At 42.2% G+C, this 27014-nt stretch overlaps 1 protein-coding gene across 1 annotated transcript in view; it reads right to left on the reverse strand.

The window, feature by feature from the left end:
• Positions 1-27014, reverse strand: part of LOC306980998 (pyruvate carboxylase, mitochondrial-like) — a 362010-nt gene that overhangs the window by 230984 nt on the left and 104012 nt on the right. The window contains exon 11 of the mRNA XM_079580544.1: positions 16171-16333. Coding sequence (XP_079436670.1) covers positions 16171-16333 — 163 coding nt within the window. The remainder of the gene's footprint in view (positions 1-16170; positions 16334-27014) is intronic.

Consider the following 27014-nt stretch of genomic DNA (forward strand, 5'->3'; position numbering starts at 1 on the left):
AAAGAAAGTACTTGTCAGGAATCTAATTTTCTCTGTATTATTCTGTTACATCCTGCTGACTAATGCTTCATTTACTATTCGCCGCTGCAGTCGGCCAATTTCTCCACAGGAATGATTCAACTTGGGGCCACATATTACACGAATTGATAATCATTGCGACTTTACATCCAGACAGGAGCTCCGAGACGTGGCGAGTGAATAAAGCCGAGCAACGCAGCGGGGAGGGTCCCAAAAAATCCTTTGGCTTGATTGCCAGTATAAGTTGGGGTTTGATTTAGGATGCATTGAGCTGGCAGAAGTTTACAGCCACGGTACAGGCCAGGTTATATGTTGCAACATCACAAAACTGTCATAAAATAAAACATGCCGGCGATAACCAGGAAATTGGGAGGGGATCTTATCTGTAAAAACACCAACTATTTTTGCGGTTAGCTAAAATAAAGCATTTGGAAGAGGAGCTGTTCATGTTTCGCCGTCTGAAGTCAAAGCAGCAACAGCTCTACGGAGACAAGCTGGTGATGGAAGAGCTGACGGGGCATTATGCATTCTTCTTCTTCTTCAAATTAGGGACTGCCATAAGAGTATAATGACAAACACAAAGCATAGACACTGCACTGGGTGAAAAGCAATTAATAAGCAATTAAATCAAATGGAGTTAGCGCCAGGCAATCCTCAGCACTTTCGGTTGCGATATCGGATTCATCTGTACGTCTTGACGCCGTTAGAATCGATTTCAGCGCACTGTATAGTATTTGTAAAGATTTTTGTCTGGCTGCATTGACTGATGACATTACGATGCAATGACACACTGAAGACGAATGGCTGCAGTCCGAACTATGGAACCGGAGGATTTTTGAGTCGGATCTGCTTTAACGGGGTGAGCCGTGCCGCTATTTTTTTTATCAAATTTGAGAGCACTTTAAGTCTAGACGGTAAATATTGTATCAACCTTGAAAAGCGATGAATGTAAATGAGGATCTTGTTGAATAAGAAAAAGGATGAGGTTTGAGTAGATGAGCAAAGTCTATTTGAGTTAACGTCTTCACTGCTTACTTCAGTTTTTGGGCCGTCCATCTAAACTGCATCCATCCATGAATGCATACAACCTATGACATCAGCGGCATTGATTTAACAGCACTGTAATGGAAAGGAAATAGCTTTGAACTAAGAGCGGCAAAGTGCATTTATCCCTTGTTATCCCTGTTAACATTTCTACCTCACTACCATTCTGCACTGAAAACTAAAAAGCTCCCAAAAATGTATTGTCAATGCAAAATGGTCAAGTAGCTGGTATTTCCGCCTGGTCCACGGTATAGGAGTCCGCTCACGTTGGGGGTGTCCATGCTCGACCTTCTCAAGGGCAGAGGTGGTTCTTTGTAAATTACATGTTGTACCACAGCAGCAGGTCTGAGAGCAGGGCAGTGCAAGGGCCCGGGGTGAGTGGGGGCTGTCTATCTCCTGCAGATGAGATGGAGCTGGTCTATCACCCGGCCAGGGGTCATCTGGAGCATTAACACAGTGGTAACGAGGTCCTGGACTGACACGGATCACTCATAAGAAGCTGGCATCTGCTCTTCACGGGCGAATAGATACAATACAGAAACCAGCTCACAGACATTTTAAATCTGAATATGTGGGGGCTCATGCAGAACTGCTGTGAACAGGTCCAGGGATAGAATAACGATGGAGGACAGTTTTGTGTTTCATTTATTACGCAACAAAATTCAGAAAGTAGCAGAATAAAGCACTTCTGCATAAGAAGAAACTTAAATTAAACAGGATTAAAGATCAGCTATGTTGTTATGATGGTTAAATCTTAAACAAGTCAATTCTGCATATGTCTCCTTAAGATGGCAGAGATAATCTTTACTGTGTGTCTTTTCAAAGCAGTCGCCTGAAAAACATTGATCTTTCCTTGTGCACATCTCTACAAGGTTCACACATTGTCTTGTACAGGCTATAAGAAGCAATGCGACTGAAATTATACAGCAGTTTTTATTATATAGGAAAGTTTAGTTTTTGACATTAGGGAAATGTACGACGCCAATGGGACTACACAACAGTGCTACAAATGTTAGCGTTTACAGTGATATGTGGCGGGTAGTCAAACCCACTGCTTCCAATTAAGCCCAGTATTCTCACACACTGTATTATTCTATGGAGGAAACACGCAGTAAATCCTGTTATTATTTTCAGTGTGACACATGCAAATGTGCTCCAATAAAAGAAATATATAGCAGACGGGGGGAGGCCGGAGACAGCAGATAAACAGGCATGCAATAGATTATGAGAGCAGCAATTGTCAAGACTAAAACATGATTAAAACAGGTCTTGTTCTGGACTAAAATAGGACTAAACCAAGTCAAGAGAAGAGGTTTTTTTTTTTGGAGGGGGGGGGGGGATAAACTAAGGGAATAAATAAATGTTCATTTCAAACAAGTCTAAGCAAAGACACAATCAGGAACTAATAAAGGGCCAAATCAACCTTTTTTTCTTTTTTTTTAAGAGCTAAACGGAACTGCTTTCTATATATACTAGCTGAGACCCGGCCTTCGGCCGGGCCTCGCTAGTCTCCACATTTGATATTCTGAGATTATGAGTGATTACAAAGAAATGTCCAACCCGTCACACAGTTCAGCTGTAGAACAGTGGTTCCCAACCCATTCCAAAAACTATGGCCACGACAAATGTTTAAAATAATGAAGGCAAAAAATAATTTCAAACAAACAGCAATTGGAGAGTTTGATGCACCCGTGCTCCTTTCTTATTAACTACAACGACAATATGCTATGTTATATGCTAAAGTCAGGGAATAGAATTCAAGAGATAGTGGAATAATTATGGATAAATATGAGGGGTAGAGCTCTAACGGTTTGGGTCACGGTGCAGGACCCGAGGTTTGGTGCATCACGGTAGTGTACAATAAAACAAATAATGAGTAGGTTTAGAACTGAAATAGCCTAATGATAGTTGTTAGACAGTATTTATAACCTTACAATAAAATGGGCAATGCTTTCAAAGCTGCTTTAGAATAAAATTTACCTCTGGGCTCACAATACGTGAAAGCAAAATAGAAAACAAATGGTACAGCAGCAAAGAAAAAAAAAAGAAAAAAACTACGCAGTGCAGGCCATGCGCTCGTTAAGTTGTAGTTTCATTTTCGCTTTCACTCACACGGAGGATAAATCAGTCGGAGCAGCGCGTTTGATTAGAGGCTCGTGTTGGAGCAGGTTTTGGGCAGGAGAGACTGAAACAAAGACACGCAGATGTGTTTTGGAGGATGTACCTGTACCTGTGCGGAGCGTCTACAGCTGCAGTTTAGGGTGAGTGACGATGGCACACAGCGGCCTGTTTGGATGCGCGCGCACACACATACACGCCTGCGCACGCACACACACACACACACACGCACACGCACGCACGCACGCGCACACAGCCCTGTTTGGATGCACGCGCGCACACATACACGCACGGACGCTCACACGCGCACACACACAAACGCGCGCGCACACACACAGCGCCCTGGTTGAATGCGCGCACACGCACGGCAGTCAGATCTCGTGCACTCGTGTTTTTGTGACGGTGGGTTGTCCTCGGACAGCAGCACCGCAGCACCGCGGCTTTCTGGTGTTCCCAAACGGTCTCCCATCCCAGTCCTAACCAGGCCCGTCCCTGCTTAGCTTCAAAGTCGGTATGGGAAATAAACATGGCGGCGCCCAGGCGGCGGCCATTGAGATAGCGTTTTCTATAATAGATATATATAACACTGTAGCAGTCCTTCTGTGCAACACAGATTATCTCTACTGCAGGGGAAGACATACACTTGTCATGAAGCTCCACCTTCCCTACATCCAGGATTCTTCTGAAATGGCCCATCGAGGGTAAAGATGCACCGATGCAGCTTTTTTGCTACCGATGATACTGGGCTTTGAGTATTGGCCGATATCCGATATTTACCGATACCAAGAGACTTTCTTAAGAGTGTCTTTCTCTGAGTCACATGAAGTGATCTGATCATTACTAATATGTTAGATCTGTTATTTCTGCTTCAGCAGTGGTTATTTTATTGTAATAGGTATTTCTATCATAGTTTCTGACCCAGCCTTGATTAGTTTTCGTTAGCATTAGCATGCTCCCGCTAGCTTTAGCATGCTATTGCTAGTGTGGCATTTTGTGACAATCACATATACGTTTGTGGAGGTTAGAACTAACTCAGCGATTGGATTCTTAGCTTTAAAAAGATATAAAGCATGCCCATATTCACTTAGATTTAGTTGGTTAAAGGTTTTTAAGGCGTTGAGAGCCAAAACTGGTATTGGTTCAGTATCGAGAGTCAGCTCCAACCTGCTGAAACCTGGTATCTGCTTGTTAAATAGCGTACTCTACACATCTTGGTTTAGAAACCAGAAGACATGTAGAACTGGGGAAGTCTTTTGGATGAGAGGCCAAACATCTTCAATTCTAAACAACGCAAGAAAACTCAACAAACAGAGAGCTTTCGACAACATTTCTAAAAACACCAGCTGTACACCAAGACTGACACAATGATGGCTAAACTTGTCCCAAATATGAGTCAATGCACCACTTGTGTTGTCCCTCCCACATTTGAACAATCACCGGTTTAGTCAATCGTCCTGCATTTTCTCATATTTAAATTTAGCCAGGAGCCTCCTCAAGGGTGGTCTTTCACATCTGAGCGAGGCTTCAGCTTTCCCACTGCGCTACATGTTAAGCCGCGGGTCTGGGGGTGTCCAGTGAATAGCACGGAGGCACATACAGGCTCTGGGGGGGGAGGAGGAGTGAGGGATGAAGCCAGGGAGAGAATACAGAAAGAAAGAGTGCAGAGGAGCAGGAGGTGGTGGGTAATAAGAGCATGAAGAGGAGAAAGGAACAGCGGGATCTGGGCTTATTATGGGATTTCTCTGGGAAAAAAAAGAGCGAGAAGGAAGACATCGCAGGTAAGGAATAAAGGTCAGCAAGATTATACGGGTTTCTCGCACATTTAAAACCACACGGCAGAACATTTCAGGTTATGTGACCGGTTGAACAAATAAAATAAATCGTTAAGAACTTGAGATAAAAGAGGATATTATGTAAGGCGTAATGTAAAGTAAAGGGACAAATACTGTAATGAGAAAGCATGAGATAAGAGAACTGTCGGAGGAGCGGCGATAAGGCGGTGGAGATGCGCTGATACCGAGATGGAGAGAGACAGAGCTACAGTGAAGTCTGCTCCTGTCAATGCTATCAGATCCAGACACCAACACATTCACTTCTCATGTGGCTGAGGAAACTCTACGTCAGGAGCCGCTACCGTCTTATTTAAGATCCCAGTTTGCTAAGAAGTTAAGACTCAAATGGAAATCGTATGTAGTGTTTCAAAGAAGTAGTTTACACAGGGCAATAAAGATGATCTTCAGACAAGTCTTCAAGCAATACAAAAACTAAAAACAAATCTTGTCATCATTGTTCCAATACACCAAACCAGTAAGACAAAACAAAACAGGCAAAATATTTAATAGGCTTCTCCCTGAAATTACAAAGCTTACCGGGGTACACGACGCACAAACATGTTCTTTTTTAATTGGTATTACAAATTGTACCCATCATCCACTTATCACAGCAGGGAGGTCATTTTCCCTAGACTTCCCTATCTGCAGTTCACAAAGCTGCTGTGATATGGCGACTGAAAATGAAAACACACTACTAAATGTCAAGGGGATGCTTTACATGCGCTGTATAAGCAAAAACGAGGGCAGGACTAAAGCAAAACTACCACCACACGTTCCAGTCCAGCTTTAGATCAAGACCGAACCACGAAATAAAGCTGCCTCTAAACTTGAGCTGTAAAGACTATACCAAGCACCACCTGGAGGGTAAGATTCTCCACTTTTGAATGTGAAAAGCAGCTCTGATCCTCTATAAGAGCCTGGAGGCTATTCCCGAAGTGACGATGACTAACACCTCAGCTAGAAAAATAGATTAAAATACTAAATGTCAAGGGGACACTTATACGCTCTCAATGGGCAGCGCTGGCTATGGTAGTTTTCTTTCTTTTCAGTGAGTCGTCTCTATATCCCTTGCTCTTCCTCTTTCTTTCACTCCCCCTCTCTCTGTGTGAATTAATGCAGGGGACTCTCCCTGCACGGTGCACTGGGAGCTCCGGGGCATGGAACTGCATCTTTATATCTTGGAGCCTCAATGAAACTGGCACATACAGCAGCGCTACGGAGAAGACACAGTGCACACAGACATGCAAGATACAAACACACATTTTATTATTCAGCATTACAAAATTAGCTATTTAGGCGTAAACAACAACAAAAAATGCCTTGCCACAAGAAAAGCCACGATCAATCAGACACAACAGTAGCAATAATACACTGCATGACATGATATGAACCGTATCGTTTTCCAAAATAAGTTTCTTTGTTACCGTTTTAAATCATTATCATTCTAAACAGTGTCAAAACAAATAATAAATCATAATAATCATAACAAATCATCAAGATTGACAGTCATTTGTGTCGCCATGAGTTTAACAGGCTAAGACACCATCTGCATAAACATCTAAGAAAGAAAACAGCTGTTCATTAATTTTAATAGCGAGTGATTTATCATTCAGAAAAGTTTAAACCAGCTTTGTCAATGGGACTATACAGAGTTTAAAAATGTTAAAATTATGTATTTTCCTCCCCCTACATGTTCCTGGCATATCCTGATGTGTAGAATGAGCTCAGATCTATTCACCACAACTGCCTCTAAAATCCTGCACTGTCACTCAAAAGGTTAATAAGAGCTTAATATAGAAGGTGCAGTTACACGTATGGCCTGAGGTGGCAGTAGTGAGTATAAAATGACCAACATGCATCTAGCCCCTTTAAGAACAAGTAGCCTTTACGCGACTGAGGTTATACTACAAAAAAACTGCACAATAAAGATAATGCAAACTACGACTACATACAATACTCCGGCAGTGACTTTAAATTTTAATACTCTATGAAATAATAATATTCATTCTTGACAGCATGAATATTATTTGCAAGTGATATCAAATTGGATTTATTAATTTTTCATGCAGCTTCTCAAGTTCAAAATCCCACAAATTCTTAGAAAGCATTACAATAATTATATTCACCAAACAGTGAATAATCCTGTATTAGTCTTGTATGAGAGGGCGGACTGAGGACAGGCAGCGACACTGGAGCTCACAGTTCACCCAGGGTAAAAGGGTCAGACGGGGACTCTTTAGAGGCGAAAGAAATCAGTGGTTTAAACACTGACGGATCGATTGAAAGGGCGGTCCCAAAATAGAAGCAGGTGTCTGTCCCAAGTCTATAACTGACCAAAGTAAGGGGCAAAAAATGGCTCAAGTGCATTGGGTGACACCTGACACTGAAATCCCCAGAAAGAATCTCCGTTATTGTCGATACAGGTCAAGGTCTGTCTTGGAGGACAATGCATCAGTGTAGATTTCATGTGATGAAGGCAAATTTATGTTGTTAAGATTAGTGGAAAAGAAGGCAAACAAGAGGAAGCTTAACGAGACAATCCAGACATGCAGACTCCACAAAAAAAGACCCTGTCCGGTTCTGGAATTTAATAACATAGATACAGACGGCATCTCTGGATTTGCCCATATATGGTCATGTTTGAAAACAGTTAAGGGGGGAAACGATTCAGAAAAATCTAAACTTTCTCTAATTATTCAAAAACTACTTTAACAAACGCTGAATTATGAACATAGTCTACACAATAAAGATATGAAGACAAGGAGAGGAGCAAAGTGGTTCAACAGCCCATAAACACATAAATAACGGAGAATGCATCGTGCTAATGCTAATGGATAGCTAGCACGAGCCACGACTGCAGTTTTTTCACTTCTACTAAACAATCTGCTGAGAGATAATATTCATATGGGCCCAATTTACACTTGACTTTATTTATGTGTGGTAAATTAGTTCATATTCCATCAGAAAATGGCTAAAAAGAGTGGAAATTTGTGTTTCCTAAAAGATTCTATTTTCCCCCTCAGCCAGAGCATCTCCAAAACTGCAGCTCTTGTGGCTCAAAGAAGGAGCAGTACTAAAGCTTAAGTATCTTATATTGGTTATTATATTGGTTATGGTAGAATATTTATCCTCTCTTATTCCTGATATGTACATTATCCAATGCGTGTTCCATTTCTTAAGCTGTAAAAGAAACCGTTTTCAAATAAAAATTAACACTGTGTTGAGTTGCTACTAAAAGGTGAAGGTCTGAAAGGAGTGACGAACGGTACAGCACAATAATATGCAAGTGGGTGGTACAGAAAGTTTGTGGTGAATGTGCTGATGACCTATGAGCCGCGCAGATCATTTCCTTGACTCACACCTATTATTTAACAAATGGAAGAAAAAGAACAGACGAAAAATATATGACGTAGGTGTGTATTATTCCACTTTCTTTGTGCTATGTGTGAATGTAAATCTATCACCGCTATTTCCATGATCGGCAACACATTATGTGAAAAATCTCAGGAGTCATGATTATGCATTACTCCATCACTCCTAAGCCACAATAATGGGAGGAACAAGGCCTTACACTAGTTGAACATAACTATCATAACTAGGCAGAAACAAGTCAAATGGAGGCATGTTTTGTGGAAAAGAGTGCATTGAGCAGCTCAAGTGCAGCTCCCACAGCCCGACTGTGCGGGTGTGGGTCAGATGGGCCTTGTTTCCAACGGTTGAGGGAAGGCTCCATTTAATGCTGCGCTGATTCTGTGTCTGGCTCCTGTCATTTTCTCCTGTCTGCTCAGAGTTTGTCTCTTCACCTATTCCCCAGAGGTGCAGCCAATAGAGACCGCAAAACAAGATAGGAAGGCCAGGCCACGGTCGGCGGTTTTACCTGAAAAGTGAACAAGCTGGCAATACAAAACAACTATTCAGACCTCGAAATGTCAACGGCTCAGCGAGGGCATGTCAACGCATGTGAATACTGTGCTGGAGGTCATTTATTTAAATAGATTAATGTGTACTCAACATGTTACTCATCGGTACAGATCTTGCTATTATAAGCATGATTATAGAAGCTGTATTGAAATATATTCCAAGGGAAATCTATATTTTTGTCTTTTTGTCAAAATGATTTGCTGTCCTCATCCCCTTCATGATCAATTTAATCCTTTACACAATGTGCGCAAAAACTACACTGGCTTTAATCGCAGATCACGAGCAAATGTATGGTCACTATATTTATTTAACAGGCAAAGACCCACTGAGATTTCATCATATCTTTTTAATGGAGGTTCATGTCCCAGAATGGCCCTACTGTAAATGTTTTCTGTGATAAAGGAAACCAGGGTAAAATGGTCACATTTATAAAACGCATTTCTACCTACATTAGGCACTCAAATCGCTATACATCAAGGAATCCCTCAGCCATTCACACTCTCATGTAGAAAAACTGTGATGACACTTTTTTTATCAGGTGACTATCTGCTTGGTCGCATGGTATGGGAGCTCCACTGTTAGAAACAAAAACGCCCTGAATCAGCTGGTCAAGTAAAGTCATCGGCCAGCATCTGACCAGTTTGGACTTTCTGCATAATAGACATTGGCACAAAGCATCCTAAAAGACACTGAGCATCCTTTGCATTTAGAGCTTCGCTTGCTTCCATCTGGGTGTAGGTTTTCAATGCCAATAAGCCATACAAACCGTTTTAAGAAAAGCTTTGTTCCCGCTGCCATTTCCTTGATGAACGAGTAGGGATCTAAACCCCCCTGACACGGCTTTTTATCTTTATGACTGTCCAGTGGCTTACATTTCTGTTGTATCTTTAGAACAGGCACATCCTGTTAGTATCTGGAGCACTTACAAGCTTTATATTTAAACATGTATGTGATGTCAATGTCAATTTTATTTACAAAGCACATTTAAAAACAACCATTGTCGACCAAAGTGCTGTACAAGAACAGTAACAATATGTACAATAAATACAATAAAACTTAAACACAGGTAATATATAAAGGCACAAACTGTGTCTGGTCTACATGGAACCAAAGGCCAAAGCAAAAAGATGAGTTTTTAATTTAGTTTTAAACTCCTCTACAGACTGAGCCGAGCGCACATGTAGAGGAAGGCTGGTCCAAAGTTTAGGGGCCGCCACTGAGAAGGCTTGGTCACCTCTGGACACACGCTTGGACCAAAGGAGCTGGTCAGCAGACCTCAGAGCTCTGGAAGGACAGTAGAGCTGCAGCAGTTCTGACAGATACTTAGGTGCCAGTGAATTTAGGCATTTAAAAACAATCAGCAGATGTATGTGATGTATAACTTTGCATAATGTGTTTTAATGTTTGACAAGTTTTCTCAGAATTGCAAGACAGATTAACCTACGGGTAGAAATAAAGTAACCTCACCTCATTCATATATCAGTCCCTAGGTGTCTTGCCCAAGGACACATCATCAGTGTGCACCTGCGGGATTGGAAGCAAGACAACCCACTCCACAATCTACACCTTGACAGAAAGGCCTCACCCGGTCTGTAGGACGGAACCCAGAACATTCTTCTTCTTCTTCTGTGAGGAGAACTGCAGCACCACGATGCCACCCCATTACGATGCCATTACTGTTCTATAGATACAGATGCCATCTCTGGAAACAGCCAAAATCAATCATGTTCGAAGTTGACTCATACTGCTCAACAACTACTTTGTGTCTTTATTTGGTTGAAAATGCATCCATAATTCAGCAGAGACATGATGTGTATGATTCATGACGAGCAGGTTTGGTTTATCCTAGATTTAAAGCACAGTAAATATGCTCATAGTCAACTTATAAACATTGAAAAGAGTGGTAGAAAGAGTGACTTTTCCCCGACGCCAGGCATCGCCCCCCAGTATGACGCGTTACCCGACTGTATCAATTAAGTTAAATGCTACGGATAAGTCATTCAAATTTCAGCTGACAATTTGACAGGCAGCCCTTAGCATTTCAGCTGCTATGTTTAGGTGTTTTGTTTTTCGTGGTCACTGCTGTCTCTCTGATGCGTCAAATGAGCAAGTGACAGACAGGCGGGCCCCACAACACTCTGCCTGTGAGTAATACTTCAAAATTGCAGCTTTCTAGCTCTCAAGACTCCTGCATCGCGTCGGAATTCTATGCAAAATACGTCATTATACTAAAACCGCGATTACCAGCAATCCGCCAAACAGCCCATGGCGTGGCAACTCCTATATCTGCCTCACCTTTTTTTTTTTTGCCGCAGCGCGCTCGCACACATTAACCTTGTCATGGCCTTTGCAAATGATTTATAAATCCTTTGCGGAACATAGCTTTGCTCCACTTGTCCATGTTGGATTGTGTTTGCTTTATTTATAATGCATGGTAATGGGGAGGCTTGCACTAAGTTTTTTTTACACGCACACGGATGACGCTACAGTTGGGGAGAGGGGATTGCGAAACGAGAGAGAAGAGGCAGAAACCATATGGTAATGGCTGCAGGTAGGGGGACTTCGGAAAAAAAACTCAAAAGGTGAAAATGACAAGAATGAAAAGCTTCGGGTAGAAAAAGACACATTATTTGGCTTCAAAAGGTTGGAGCGGCGGCCGTGCAAAAATCGAATGCAGAGATACTAAGATGAATTCGAAAAGAGCTCGAGGCTGAAAAACACAGAGGTGGGAAGTCCTTGAAGTGGAAAGGTCATGAGCGAATCCAGGGCCACAGTGTTTGGACAGATGGCGGAAAAATGCAGGAAACGGCTTAATCAGGAGCGCTTTGGAAATAAAAGCTGTATAAGATGGGATATCATACTTTTTGGAACTGTATTGCACACTTTAATGATGATGCACTTGTTGTTGTATAACTTAAAATGAATATACGAGTCCAGGAAATACTGCCAAGAATAAGCCACCGCGAGTCTTTGATCTTATAACATCAGCAGAAGGTGCAAGAGTGGCATCTGGTGCACAGTGGAAAAAGAAACTCATGAGAAATTGATCAGAACAAGTCTGATGAAGGTGTTTGGACTTTTAAGGCGAGACAAGTCAAGTGAAAAAATTGATTTTTCACGCAGTGGTCAATGTTGAGATTATTTCCTCCCTTAAAGGAATAGGCCACCGTTTTTACATACTGAGATATGTTCTTACCTAACCTTCGACGAGTTAATATATACCCTCTCCCACATGTCATATAGCTCCAAAAAAGCTCACGATAGAAGCTACCAAGCTCTTCCACGTGTTCCCTATTTAAATAAAGTTACGTGAAGTGTATTCATGCGAAGTATATTTACACAGAAATGTAACATGTCGATTTTATAAGAAGATAAAAAGGGGTACTATATTGTGAGGCGTAATGATACGAGGAGCACAACGTCTGCGCAGTAACTCCTAAAGGTTATTGACGGAAGTGAGCGGGGGGAAGCCTTGCCGTCCATCCTCGCTTTGTGATTGGTCCCCAAATCCATGCGAAGATTTCGACCATGGTCCCCAGGCTGCTGTGAAGTTTGAAATGATTCGAGCGCACACACCAGCATGGGTATTCCCAGGCTTCATAAAATGACAGAAAACTTGCAATACATTCCTCATATCAGCAGCAAAAGCTTCAAACTGATATCCCTAAATCATTATTTTTTTGCTTATGCACCTGCAGTGTCTCACCTTAAAAGAAAGGGCATCTTCATAGAAAACAACTCTGTGACATATTTATATAGGAACGGAGCTTGTGTTTTGTGAGAGGGAGATAAATATGCAGGAATAGCTTCGGCTATAATTATATAGAAGAGGATATTACTTTATAACATGGTTAACAGCAAAACAGGGATCACCTTGAAAACTGAATTACTACGCTTGAATTTCAGACTGTGATAACGGGCCAAGGCAAATCCAACCTCGATCGCTGAGGCACTCGATGAAGCGCTAATAAACTCCGTCAGCATCCCCCCCGGAGGTGAATTAATTGACAGGAATCCAATTGAAATAAATCAGTACAACACTTTCTATTCATTTCTGCTCCGTTCCCAGAAGCCGATGATTCATTTGACTGGAAAGCCACTGGTGCAAGTCCAAACCAATCTCATCCAAAGAGTCCAAAACCACAAACTCGACCACCATGCTGCACACACTGTATTTTATTCACAGCATCACTGACAGGCAGCCAGCTGGGCCAAAGGAATTTATAGTTTTCGACTGCAGCGAACGTGACACGCTCGAAATAATATCGCATCATTGATCAGCCTCCCCTTGGTCAACTGTAGTGATCCTCTCAGCAGGCTGTCTCTGCTGTTCTCTTGGAAAATACAAGGGGTGTTAGGCCTAAACTCCTGTGATGGTGAAGGGGCTGCGGCAATAGCTCAGCAACACAGAACTAAACTACGATAACTCTCATAACATTGTGCCCTGTACTGTATTTTATAGTGCTGTTGGATTTCAAATTAGCGAGCAGCAGGAATGACACACTGCAATTTAAAAATGTGGAGAACAGATTGGTACTTGGTAAAGCACGAGAAGTAGAAATGACATTTTCTGTTACAAGGAAACATAATGCTTAAACCTCAACATAAGTCAATTTTGCGCATGTTTCCTTTAATATTGGCTTAGAAAAATGAAAGGCAAAACTATAAACCAAAAGTCCTCAAACTCAGTGGTTCCCAAAGTGAGGGTAGGGACGAGAGGTTGACCGACATTGGTTTTTCTAAGGCCAATGCAGATTTTTGGAGATTTTTATTGGCCCATGCCAACATCCTCGGCCGATATTTTTGGACGATTTTTCCAAATGACTGATCTATAATCCTGTAAAAACAAATACATGGCCACTCCAGCAGTGGCCTTTTTTTAATGTATTACTTTAGGTAAGTCAATCATATAGTTTCTGTCCCAGCCTTGGCTAGTTTTCCGTTAGCATTAGCATACTGCCATTAGCATTAACATACTGTTGCTGGCCACAGCATTTTGCGTAGTGATGCAGACTAACAGGTTAAAACTAACTCATCGATTGAATTCTCCAGGCTATGTGCTTGAAAATGACATGTCCATATTGCCTGAGGTTTAGAGAAACTTGTATCTAGATCGGATCGGTGGTTGCTGTATCGGACTGTTGTGGTGAAGAGGGAACTGAGTCGGGGGCAAAGTTCTTGATTTACTGATCGATCTACGTTCCCACCCTCACCTATGGTCATGAGATTTGGGTAATGACCGAAAGATCGCAGATACAAGCGGTCCATATGAGTTTCCTTCACAGGGTGGCTGGGCACACCCTTCGAGATCAGTTACCCGGGAGGAGCTTGATGTAAAGTCGCTGCCCTGTCAGCTGAGGTAGCTAGGGCATCTGTTTCAGATGCCTCCTGGTTACCCCGGGAGGCGTTCCAGGCATGTCCTATTGGGAGAGGGCCTCGTGGAAGAACAGCTGGAGGAGGTGTGTGTAGATCGGGAAGTCTGGGCATCTCTGCTGGGACTGCTGCCTCCGCGACCCAGCCCCAGATAAAGTGGGAGAAAATGGCTGGATGGATGGGTCATGAGTTGTTGGTTGAGTGATTTTGGGGGTTGTGGCCTGAAAAGTTTGGGAACCCCTGCTTCAAATGGTGTTGGTTTTGGGAAAAGTAATATTAAGTTAATTAATTTAATTTTTGTATTTTTCCCCCTTCTTTCTGAATCTTGTACGGTTTACTGTTTGTTTTGACCTCCCACACTCCACAGGGGTCAAAATGGCCATCATCTTCCCAAACCAGTTCAAGTACAATTTTATTGTTATTTAAATCAATGACTATTCTCGTATTCAAATCGGCCATGTTAATTTATGCAAAGTGGCTTTCATCAATATTTCATTATTTGAGGAGCAATTTGTGGGACTGTTAGAACCCTATAAAAGCTAATAGAGAGGCAGAGAAAACACATTAAAGGAAGATGGAAGGGGAGAGCGGCGCGGCGTCGGGTGAAGGGCGAGCCGATGTGACAGCGAAGCGTCTGGGGAGAGGGCGGTGATGAGCAGTGGCACGCGTAGTCTGAACAAACTCAAGATACACTAAGCACTACGTAGGCCCTCGTACGCTGACCTTTCCATCGCTGTCAGAAGAAATCACCGCTTTGCTCCACGCGCAGACATGAACCGTAGGCCTATACTTTCCCGCGTGTCAAAGATGCTAAATATTTATGTCTGTAAGCCCCGCAGCCAGTTTATGAGCTTCTATAAAAAACACACACACAAATATCGATCGATTAAAATTCAAATGAAATCCGCGAGCGAAACATCCCACTCAGCGCTCGTGGCTAAGTATAGGCTGATGTGCAAATCTATACTCGGTTTGGTCCCTGCCTTCTGATGCTCGCATTCCATTCATAACATTCACGTGTCAATTGTATTCAGTTATGTGGAAAAGATGATGATAAAAACGGTTGTGTATTGGCCTTTTAGTATCTGCTTTATCTTTATTTTCCCATATGAATGACAAGTGCTGGATTTGTCGAATGTTACAGCTTACCAAGCGCGCATTTATATAGAGAAGCTATGGCTCTGACCTCCAATGAGACTGCACTTCACAGCAATTAAACTTTCATCCCCACAGTTTGCTGAAATATTCAATCAAACCTGCAAACCTAAACATGGTAAATACTGTACAGCTAGTGCATACATTCATGTGCCTTTGCTCGTTTTGAACCACAACTTTATCGACACGGGAGCTCCTCCTGCCACGGCATGGCAGCGAAGCGGTTAGCGCCTCCGCTTCACAGCTAGAAGGTCCTGGGTTCGATTCCCACCAGGACGGGGCCTTTCTGTGTGGAGTTTGCATGTTCTCCCCGTGTCTGTGTAGGTTTCCTCCGGGTACTCCAGGTTTCCCCAACCACTAAAAACATGTGCAATAGGTGAATCCTCCAGCCAGGTGATTCTGACCATCAGCCTGGCTCCATATCATGGAGATGGGTCCCCGGGCGCGGCACTGCCGTCGACACATTAAGAAACCTTAATCCTTTACTCGATGCAGCCAAAAAAAATAAAAAATAGGCAGTTTTTAGCCTCAATTCATTAAAACAGAGGCATATCCACAACACCACAATCCTCTCCAAAATAAAGACTACATCTGGAACATAAGATACTGTTTCACCCTGCAGCCCCGCTCGCCAAACTCATTTCCCCTGACAATTGCACATGTCGGAAAAGCTCATTGAGGCCGAGTTTAGAGTTGGAGTGGACCATACCTCTATCCTCCCGGTGTCTGGCTGAAACCCTCGGGCGGGATCTTCGGTGGTCACTCGGCACTGGATGGCACAGCCGTTCACCCTGATCTTCTCCTGTTTGAGGCCCAGCTCCGGCAGACTGCGGCCCTCGCACACGCGCAGCTGGGCGTGCACCAAGTCCACGCTGGAGGAAAAAAAATAAAAATCTGCATTACATATGAGGGGTGCAACTCCAGAGGCACAGTCGCTTCAGCTTTTTAAACAGCCTTCCATTCATTTGTTGATTTATAAAGTTAGACATAAAGTACAGAGAAAATAGAAGTGATGAAAATGCACCAAGGACAAATTCATTTATTTTGTGTGGATCCCAGACACGGTGCACAGGAACAAATGGGTTGAAAACATATTAAAAAATTCTTCATTGAGTCCTGATTTAAGCTCTATATTTTACCATTGCAAGTGCCTTGACCAAGATGGACACAAACATTGACAGAGTAGGCAGTATTGGACTAGTTTGTGTTAAGTTTTCCTGTTCTCCGCTGCCTGACATAATAGGATACTGATGCCTTTTCATAGATATGCTTGGCCTCCATTTCTCTGTAAATGTGGAGCTACAAGGGCTTTTGAACATTAAAATTTCATTAATATCCTAAAAGCATGTCCAGTAAAATGCAACAATATTAACTGTTGCTCAGGCGTGACTCCCTCTGACACAGGAGCCGTGTTCAAAATGAAAATCTGCAATAAAGAGAAAATGGATACTTCATGCACTGAGCCCTCTGACATACCAGTGATAACACTTTTACACTATTTAATGAATACCACTCGTCAGGCCCTTGCACCGTTCCCCCATGCTAAGAGCACTGCATTATGTAAATGTTATACAATAATTATAATCTCTATTACCAGAAATTTTAAATGGACACAGGCGGAGAGTAGCTCATTCCAGCCTTTTCCCTTATACGAGCTCTCACCCTTCACATCCATTTCGCCTCATCTGTATGCATTTATTTAAAAAGAGAAGCCCAAATGAGACTCGCTGGGGCCCGCCGCACGACCTTCCAGACCGCAGTGAGAGAGCTCCGAGCCCAGGTTTCAGGATCTCTCTTGTTAAGGCTTTGTTTTAAAAGGCACTTAAAGAATGAAAGATGAAACACATCTGACCGCATCAATCTCAAAAAAGACTGGGACGCCACACTTTTCTTCTTTACTGGGAAGAAGAACTATACAACGTTAACATATCAAACTGGAAAGGTCAGGATAAATACTTGACAAACAGGTACATGCTTCAAAAGAACTCCAATACAAATCAAGAGGGAGTCAAGGTTGTTTAAGTGGCAATGTAAAGAGCATTTTATATATCATTTTTATGATTTGTTTTGTGTCTTGCATTGCTACTCTATCCAAGATTATGTAACTCGATATACAATATTGATGACCCGTCCTCATACTGAAGGTCTGCAAGAGAAAAATAAATACTGAAAAAGCCAAGCCGGCCAAAACCTCAGCAGGACGACTGTGCAGCATTAAGGAAGAAAAAGACATTAGCAAACAGGCACTAGACGCTGCCTCCCCTTAGTGTCTCAATTAGGGCCATCCAGTCGCCGGCCAAAACACAGGGACAATTATGCATTTGCCTGGTGAGAGGAAGCCATGTTTAATCACCTGGACCAGCTGAAACAAGACGTGGTTCTTATGGATTCCTTTAGCGTTGAAAAAAGACAGTCTAACAAAGAATGGTTTATTTATGAGAAACATGACGTAGGAGGAGGCAGTTTGAACTCGATGAGGGTATACACAGCTTCTCAAATCAGTTCAAATGACACACATTCGGATGTTACCATTTGTTTCCTATGAATAACAAAGGGTTGGAAAGAATCTGAGAGAACTTTATTTCATTAGAAAGCTGGTATGGTCCCACTTGGGGGAATTGCCACTTTCTAAACTCCATATAAAAGAACTATTTGCCATCTGCCTGTGTGCACAACACTGCCAGGGGTCACATTTTTGCAAAAGAACTGATTCAATGGGCATTTCAATTTAGTTATTTAACGTGATTTCCGATTGGATTCCTACCCTTTTATTAGCAAGCACAAAGAAGTTTCCCTTCTGTTCCTCAGAGTCCAAACCGTTGAGTTGTTGCTGCCAGGATTCGCAGTAGACCTTCACATTAAAAAGCACCTTGCTGTTAATTGCGTAGATTTCATAAAAGTTTCATAAAGATGCAATTATATGCACGGCTCTTGACTAGATCATAAAAATAAGCCTCTGGTTACAAAGTCGTGCCTTGTCTGTGTATACCAAATAGCTGCAAGTTTGTCTACATTTACTTCTGCAGCAAGAACGTCAATCGTTTCTAATGTTTGTCTTTTTGTAGGAGCTGCGGGTCATAAAAAATAATTGCCACTTGAAACACAAGGCTTGAATTGTTAAAACTCTATAGTGACGTGTTTTCCCATTCTTACCCGTTTCCTTTAGTGAATAATACATTTAGGTGGCGAGTGATAAAAAGTTAAATATTTTGCTTATAAAAAACAGTCATAAATTAAAGCCGCCCTATTTTTTTCCTTTTGCATAATTCTACTTTGAAAACATAAGGCAGCCCTGATTGAACGAGGCCCCCGGAGGGCTGGAGGAATTCATTGTATACTAATTTGACTCAGACAAATTAAAGAGCCTGGAGCCACATCTGTCCCTCAGAGCAGCCGCTTACACAGTACAAGGCTGCGGTGTCGTTAGCGCGTACCACAATAGGGACAGTGCAAAAGGGAGGGGTCCATGGAGATGAGGGATGTGTGTAATCGTCCCACTACGAGACAGGGACTCGCCTTTTAAAGCATCTACACAGGGCCACATCATTTAAAGATTTAAGAGGAAATATGGAGGATTTTTGTATAATGCCGTACTCCATTGTTATTCAAATTATTGCAGAAGATCAAAAATAAGTGCAGAAGTTAGTTGGATTTTACACTTGCAAAATTTCCATTAACAGTGTAGGGCAGCGGATTTCACAGTGGGGTCTCAAAGGCACTCCAAGGGGACGTCTAAACATGAAGCATACTAAGTTTTTAAACATAAACCATAGAATACATTTATAAACAAAAGCATTACATTGTTTTTGTGAAGAGGCTGCGTGGGAGCTTCAGCTCTACGGGGAAATAGCTGATGCAGAGTATGTCTGGCTGCTGCAGTTGGTCAGGTCTAGGTTCAGCAACACTATGTGACCCAATAATGAGTTCAGCTGCAGACTTATGATACAATATTTGTTTTTATCTGAAGTCTGTTCATTACTATTCCACATGGTGCCCTGCCGAATGGAGGAGGCGGTGCCCCGCCTACAGGGATTGGACAAGAAGAACTGAAGCTCCAACAAGGACTGGACGTTCTGCTGAGGGACTCCCATCAGCCGTGGGTCTTGTTGTGGATTTTCTTACTCAATCTAAAGGAAAAGCTGAAGAAGTATTGTCTTTTTAAGTGTGCTATCTATTACACATGCGGAGAGGTTACGCACAGAGTCAGTCCATGGTAAGTTCTGGCGAAGCAAGGTTTCTTAACCAACCAACAGGCGCCTCGGATGGTAATGCAATCAAAGGGTGGCGGTGGAGACAGACAGGAGATCTTTTGGGTCTATTGTCTTTAGGTATGAAAGGGACCTCGTCTGGGGTGCAGGAAGAAATCGGTGTTTCTTCAGCAGTTGATTAAAAGCCCAGCAGGTCACCCGGTGGGAGGACGCTAGTCTGTGTATTCGCAATATTGCAGCGAGCTTCTGTGGTAACTAGCTAACTAACTAAACTCATCACAACCGTCTCTATAGCCTGTCTGTCTATGGGAGCGGATCTCTCCTTCTGTGGTTCTCACCGAGGTTTCTTTGTCTCCCCCGGGGTTTTTGAGTTTTTCCTCGCCGTGCTGGAGAGTCTAAGGACGGGGGACACCCATGCGGCTCTTCACCACCCGCTGCTGACACTTATTAGGACTTTATGTTTGCCTGGATACTTAATTTGCCTGGACTATACATTGTCTTATTTACTGCTCTGTTTTATTGCCTTAATGTTTGGTGCAGCCTGCGAGGAAAACGCCTGTTGTGATATTGGGCCATTGATTGACCTATTGATTGAGCTGACTACCTGAACCTCCTGAAACACCAGATTATTCTCTATCAATGGATTTCTTCTTCCAAGACGACAATACCAGGATTCATGAGGCTCGTGTTGTGAAAGAGTGGTTCAAAGCAGGAAGCATCGTTTTCACACAGGATTGGCCACCACAGAGTCCAAATGTTGGCCTCATTGGGAATTTTGGGGATGTGCTGGAGAAGGATTTGCGCAGTGGTCATCATCAAGACAAGATCTTGGTGGAAAATTAATGAAACAATGGATTTTAGTTGCCACAATAATTAAGTTTAGTGCCCTAATCAAAGGTGCAGTCAATGCTTTCCAACCAAATAATAGAGCATGCTTTTTTTCCCCGGTCTAGCAGCATATATAATATAAGTCTTAAAATTATGACTAATATGATTAAGGCCATTCTAAATGTAGTAATTACATGAAGATAGCTTTTCACATACATTTAAATTCTCTTTCCTTTGTTGCTAAATGAGACATACAGTAATTCCCCATTTGCCTGTTATGTGTTAAGTAGACTAGTTTTCAGGTAAAGCGCCACTAATTGTCAACATTAATTCAAAAAAGCTTCAGGGCACGTCCAGCTTTATTAGCAGATTCCATAGTGACACGTACCAAGAGCCATGTTTATGCCTGTTATTATTTCCCTTCCTAATGTTTTTACAAGCTGCATACTCTATAATAAATGTCTAATCACATTTTTAATTCAGCCGAGGAAAGCAAAGGCCAGGTAGTGTTGTCGGAAGAAGCGGCTCAGATCCCCGGGCTCTAGACGGAACATAATTAAATTTCCTTATGAATTCTGGGAGTACACCATGCATGGTAGCGACTAACATGACAGCAGGGCCAGCCAATATGGAGGAGTATATTTGGAAAGGACAAGTCTGACTCAACTTACTCAAGTGGCATTTTTCATCACAAATAATAAACAATATTATGAGATTTTAAAAGACAGACAGACGGAAAGAAAAGGCCCCGTAGGTACACGACATGGAAAATAAGTCACGCGCGCACACACAAAATCACTAAAATCTTTGTTCCTGTTGCAATTTCAATAACCAGTTGTCGCTTAAAAAATGAAAATAGCAAAAACTTTAACCACACTCTTAATAGCTTCAAACTAAAAAGTGAAATTTGAATCATAAATTTGCCACATCATTGCCAAGTCTACACAAGACTGACAGAAATCACTGCTTTATCTCATTTTGTTTTGAAGAGAAATTATCATGTGGAAGGAATCATAAAAGGTACAAATTGTTCCATGAATTTCTAAAACCTTTGCATAGACAATATTGTTCAGAACAAATATTACTAAACGGAGACCACAGGTTATTTCAAATCCAAACTTATTGAAGATTGGCGCTTCAAACACACACATTGTGACCCTGAGAAGTGATTCTGAAGTTTTCTGCAAAGAGAAGGAAAGTCTACATTTAACATGAGCTACAGCTGCAGCCGAACATTAAAAAGTCAAATGGATCTCATGGATCTTCAGTCAGGAGCCTAAACTCAAACTGAACTCCAAGGTTGTCTCTGTATCTTCAAAGATGGGAAACGCTTTCATCTGCACTTGAGTTTAAGCACATATCTATAGGAAACGGTCTACATACAAAACAGAGCATGGAAGTATAGAAGTCTGCCAAAACATTATGACACCTGCAATTCCCCACTTCACAAGTCATCTCCTGGACATTGGGTTTTTGGCAGCGGGTCAGGGTAGGGCTGGGCGATACGGCCAAAAAACAAAACCTCGATTTTTTTACTAAGTTTAGACGATTCTGATTTTAATTGATTTTATTGGAAATAAACTTAAAAGGCTCTCCTGATCTTTCATATCAAGAAAACTGCTCAAGAGTCCTGCTCATTAATATTAAGATTCATAATATAGCCTACAATAAGGCGCACTAAAAATGTTATTTCTGTTTTAAACATTCTTTGTAAGAAAAACTTATTAATAAGCCTTTAGTTTTATCATCCTCGAGGTCAGCTGTGATTGACAACCGTCTCCATGAAGGCTCAAGGGGAAAGGGGCGGAGTTAAATGTGGCAGTAGTGGCAGCAGCTCAGAGCATGGCTCAGCGTGAGAGAAGGGGAGAGAACAGACCCAGGCAAACTTTGTTTTAGCGGAGAAAACGCCATCGCGCACAGTGAAAACACAATGCGCGGCCTTTGTAAAGCTGCAGAGATCGTTAGAAAGTCGCTGGCTGGGTTCCAATGGTGTCATTTTTGCTGATAGGGAGGCTGCACTCGTCAGGCGGACATGGAGCGGCGGACACGATTTTACGATTTAGCCATTTTCCAAATCGGCTGTTTTTAAAAGCATGAATTAATTGAATTAATTTGATTTATCGCCCAGCCCTAGATCAGGGGGAGATTCAGCAACAAGAAATATGCGCAGTAGGCCCACTCATCCATCATCAATCAAGAAAACAACAGAAAAGCAGTAATTTGTGGGAAAAGGACACTGCTACACGAGGGTATAAGGCAAGCACGATTGTATGTGACGCCCAAGGAATTGTACCCTCAATCTTATTACTGTATTCTGCATTCTGTATTCTGTATCATGTAGCACCTTTTTTTGTCGATGGCAAACCCGAATGGAAGCGCTGGGTTTGTGTTGATAGTTGCAAAATATGCACATAAATTGTAAAATGTATTGTCAAATTATTGGCATATGCGGGAGGGCTTATGAGAGCATCAAAACTTGGGGCTGCTGTAAACCATTTAGATTCAACTTTATCCCTCTGTCATTGTCAGGAGAATTCGGCGAAAGGGCTAGTGCTACGTTTGAAACCAGCTCATTTGACCAGAGCCTCATTACTTACCAGGAAAACTAACCTGTCATTTCAAACACGCAAACTAAGATATAGGAACACATTTGTCTAACATTGTAGAAATGCGATCGAAATTCTTACATTGCTGTCACACATTTTGTTTTTTTTCCGTTCCGCTGTGAGCGATCTTTCCCAGACTCTTCAATAATAGGGGTGAGACAATGTAGCAGAAGTGATTATGCAGAAAACGCAACACTTTGCATAACAGCTGGGAACTAAAAAGTTACGGAGCGTCAACAAAACTGTACTTTTCCTTTAGCGGTGCTGAAACGGTGCAGGGATGCAGTTATTACATGACTGGAAGCAATAAAGAGGAGCAAGTCATCGTCTGGGAAAACAATGCAGAGGTTGAGGGTGCAATAGCAGAGCATTTATGTGCTCAGTCATGCATCTAAGTATACTGTTTAGGGAAAACAAACAAAATGGTGCTGGTCTCCATTTTATTATCTGTTGGAACCCATGAAAAAGCCTGAACCTTTCCGTATGTGGACTGAGCAGGAAATGGATGAATTTAGTCAAAATAGGGGTGATGTGGTCATTACGCCAAGAGCAGCCACCAAAGAACAATGTTTGATTAGTGTTAGTCATAATAAGAATAAAAAGCCGCTTTGGAGAAATTAACAGATTGAAAAAGACAAAACAAAAAAAAATCTACAAAAGTGGGATGATTAACAGAACAACAGCAGGTCATCTTTGAAGTCAAGCGATAAAAAGTGTGTCAAGATGGATTATCATGTCAGGGATGACGTGAGAATGAGAGAATGTAGGAAAGGAAGAACCAAGTGCTGACCTTTGCCAGAGAGGGCTGTATGTACTGTTAGAATAAAACAGTTCCATAACAGTACGACCCAAGAAAGGGGAAACACACATGAAAGGTCAAACATGATGCTTTTTCCAGTGTTGAGCTTCTTCTCAACACAAAAGGCATTGGTTACGTATGGAAAACAAAACTAGCTCCGCTGTGATTTCCAAATATATAAAACACCTGCAGATCTTAGCTCAGAGGGGAGTGTGAATAGTTTAAAACAAACCCAAAAACAATAGTTGCAAGCCATTAGATTCATAGTGGATGCAGTTCGAGCACAGAAACGATCAGAATGAAACCTGTGATGGTGTTGGAAGGAGAAACACCTCATTACATCAGCCTTAAGCTCTTCATCAAACATCAGGTACAAATTAGCTGCTAAATAGTTGTTGGAAAAAAGATTGGAAGGCTTTGACAGAGCAAACTGTAGCTGGATGTCATCTATAAAAGGTCTTTTGCTTTTTTGTGGTCCATGTAAAATATACGGAAGCGAAGTTCAGGTGCTTGTTTGACTGTTTTGCCAGACTTGTGCAAGTAAAGCTTTGGGCTTTCTCGGGTAACCCATCCAAGCCTAACCTCAGTGGACAAGTCGCATTCCAACAATTATAACCGAACATAGAAAACGCATTAGTCAGTCAGCTGCCTCAGGACATACAGTTTTATCACAGAGCGAACATACTGCCTCTCAGTCTGCCACATGTGGGCATCTATTCGTACACCAACTATACACGCTAATTGCATATCATTTTCTGAGCTTGTTAGCTGGGGAGCCGGGGGTGGCTACGTGCCCAGGACACTGTGCAGAGGGAAAGACAAAGGAGGATGGAAGTGGGAGAGAAAGGGTTATTATCAGAAGATCGGAGGTGGATAGAGTACTACTCAGGAAAAGTTTTTTCTTTTTGTACTCAAGGGGAAGTAAAACATGGTATATGATCTATATTCGATAGCGCTTTTACACATGCATTGGGCTCTGAGTTTCTTCCTCCCCAGTGATGTGACGAGTAAATGTATAATGTGAAAGTGAAAAAAGTGAAGGTAGTGTTCAAAACATACTACAGTAAACCGCTTTGCAAAATGAGTTTGATTCACTTACAAACAGGCTCTACTTGGCTCAGCTCCAGTTGCTTTTTCAGGACAAAAAAGGGGGACGTGCGGCAAAACACAACACAGAATGACAACAAGGAAGAATCCTGTATCAATGCATGCTCTGGAGTTTATCATCCGAACAATATAGATAAGGACACCTGCAGGCCACGAGGTAAATTCTGTGGACAATATACTGGAGTCATAATTGAGAGCAAAGAGCAAGACAAAACACTACACACTATGAAGGTGATCTAACAGTGGCTATAATTCTATGCTACTGGTTGCTATTGTAAACAATTAATAGTAAATTAAAATATTGTGCACCTCTGCCTCCCTATCAGCAATCTATCCTCAGCACTGTTGGCTCTGTTGACACAATATCCACATTTTGCTTTGGCCGCGCTGTGACTGCGCACTCACTGGACAGTGGACACGCACCTCGTCAGCTGCTACCACTCACAAGCAGCTCGGCACGGTCCAACTGCCCTGCACACACATGCTCGAAGAGCGCACTGAAGCAGGGAAGAGACAGGTATCACACATTCATCCCTCTGTTTGTTTCTGTCCTGTACAAAGCATGTGAACCAAAGGAAAAAGAGTGTCAGCCCCCTCCCCTCAGCGTTAATGCATAAGTGCACCAGGTGACTAATGGTAAAAGAGTGTGTAAAAGTCAAAGTTGCAATAGACCTTAATTAACAGTGCTAGCACCATATGAAAATTCTCAAGAGCCAGGTCAAAGTGCGTATTAGCCAGAACTAATGTAAAGGGTGTTTTAGAGGACACCAGGTTCTAAAAACTACAAGAAAGAATGTATATATTTCATCAATTCTCCACTGCATAGAGTACAAGAAATACCTTTACAGGGGACAAACTGTATAGACACATTTTTGTTGTATTCTTTGACACAGGCACCTCAATGTGAGGGGCACGATGGGAGTGGGAGTATATGAACACTGAACAGGATAAAGACCGCTCCAGGCGAATTAAAAAGTGGGCAGCAGTGTGGAAGTATTGGGATTTGGTTTTTGGCCGAACTCAAAAGACACAGCACAGAGACTTGGCAGAGGCGAGAGGGGCAGGATACCGAGCTGTGGTGTGGAGGGGGAGGCAGACGGATAAATGGCAGAGTGGGATGGATGAGCCGGGGAAGTCCGTGAAATATGGAGCCAGTGGGAGAGCGCATGAGTCAGGAGCAGAACATAAAGGGCTTGGGAGAAGACAAAGCAATGGAGGCTGCTGCTGATGCCCGTGTGGTTCCCGCGTGAGGACATGTTTGAGGAGTCGTTATCGCCTTGTTAGCACCAGGAAGGTTAAGGCTGCAATTTCCAAGATCCCCACTCGAAAAACTGACCCTTCTCACGTACTATGCTCTGACAAAGAAAAAGAAATGTCAGGGTGAATGCAAAAAGTCATCTAAAGTCGCACACAAAAAGCATCCCTGAAAAAGAAACGATTTTGGTTTGAGCTGAAGAGAGGTTTTGGAAACAACAACACTTCATCTATAGTTTAGAAGCGCTGTCAAAATGTCAACGGTATCAATGCGTGAAGAAACCTTAACATATAGAAGTCAAACGCAATGGGCAAAAGTCAGACAGGTTTTTGAAGAAAGACAGTTGTGGACAAATAAAGGTGCACTCAAATAAACAAAAAAAGGCAGCATAACATCATTTGCTTTCATCTTTCTTTTTAAAATGAAGCTTCACCTTACTTTGAGATTGTTGTTTCTTACTGAATGAATGTTGCTATGACCACTACTACAAGTAATTTGCAATTGTTAATGCAGCTCCAGGACAATTGGTTTATGCACACAAATGGATTGAGAGGGAGGTTCATGACTTCAAATGGGGCACACTTACTGCTACGCGTTGCCATTTAAAAATATCAGTGACCTAAAATGCTGCTCGCAAAATCCTCCCGGAGAAAGCCTGTTTTGAGACACCGCCCACATATAAACTCTACTGGTGACTTGCTGCCTCCTTCCTCCCGTCCTCACCCTCTTTCATCTGCCATTGTCTCCCAT

Source organism: Gobius niger (genome assembly GCF_951799975.1).
Source record: "Gobius niger genome assembly, chromosome: 21".
NCBI lineage: Eukaryota > Metazoa > Chordata > Actinopteri > Gobiiformes > Gobiidae > Gobius > Gobius niger.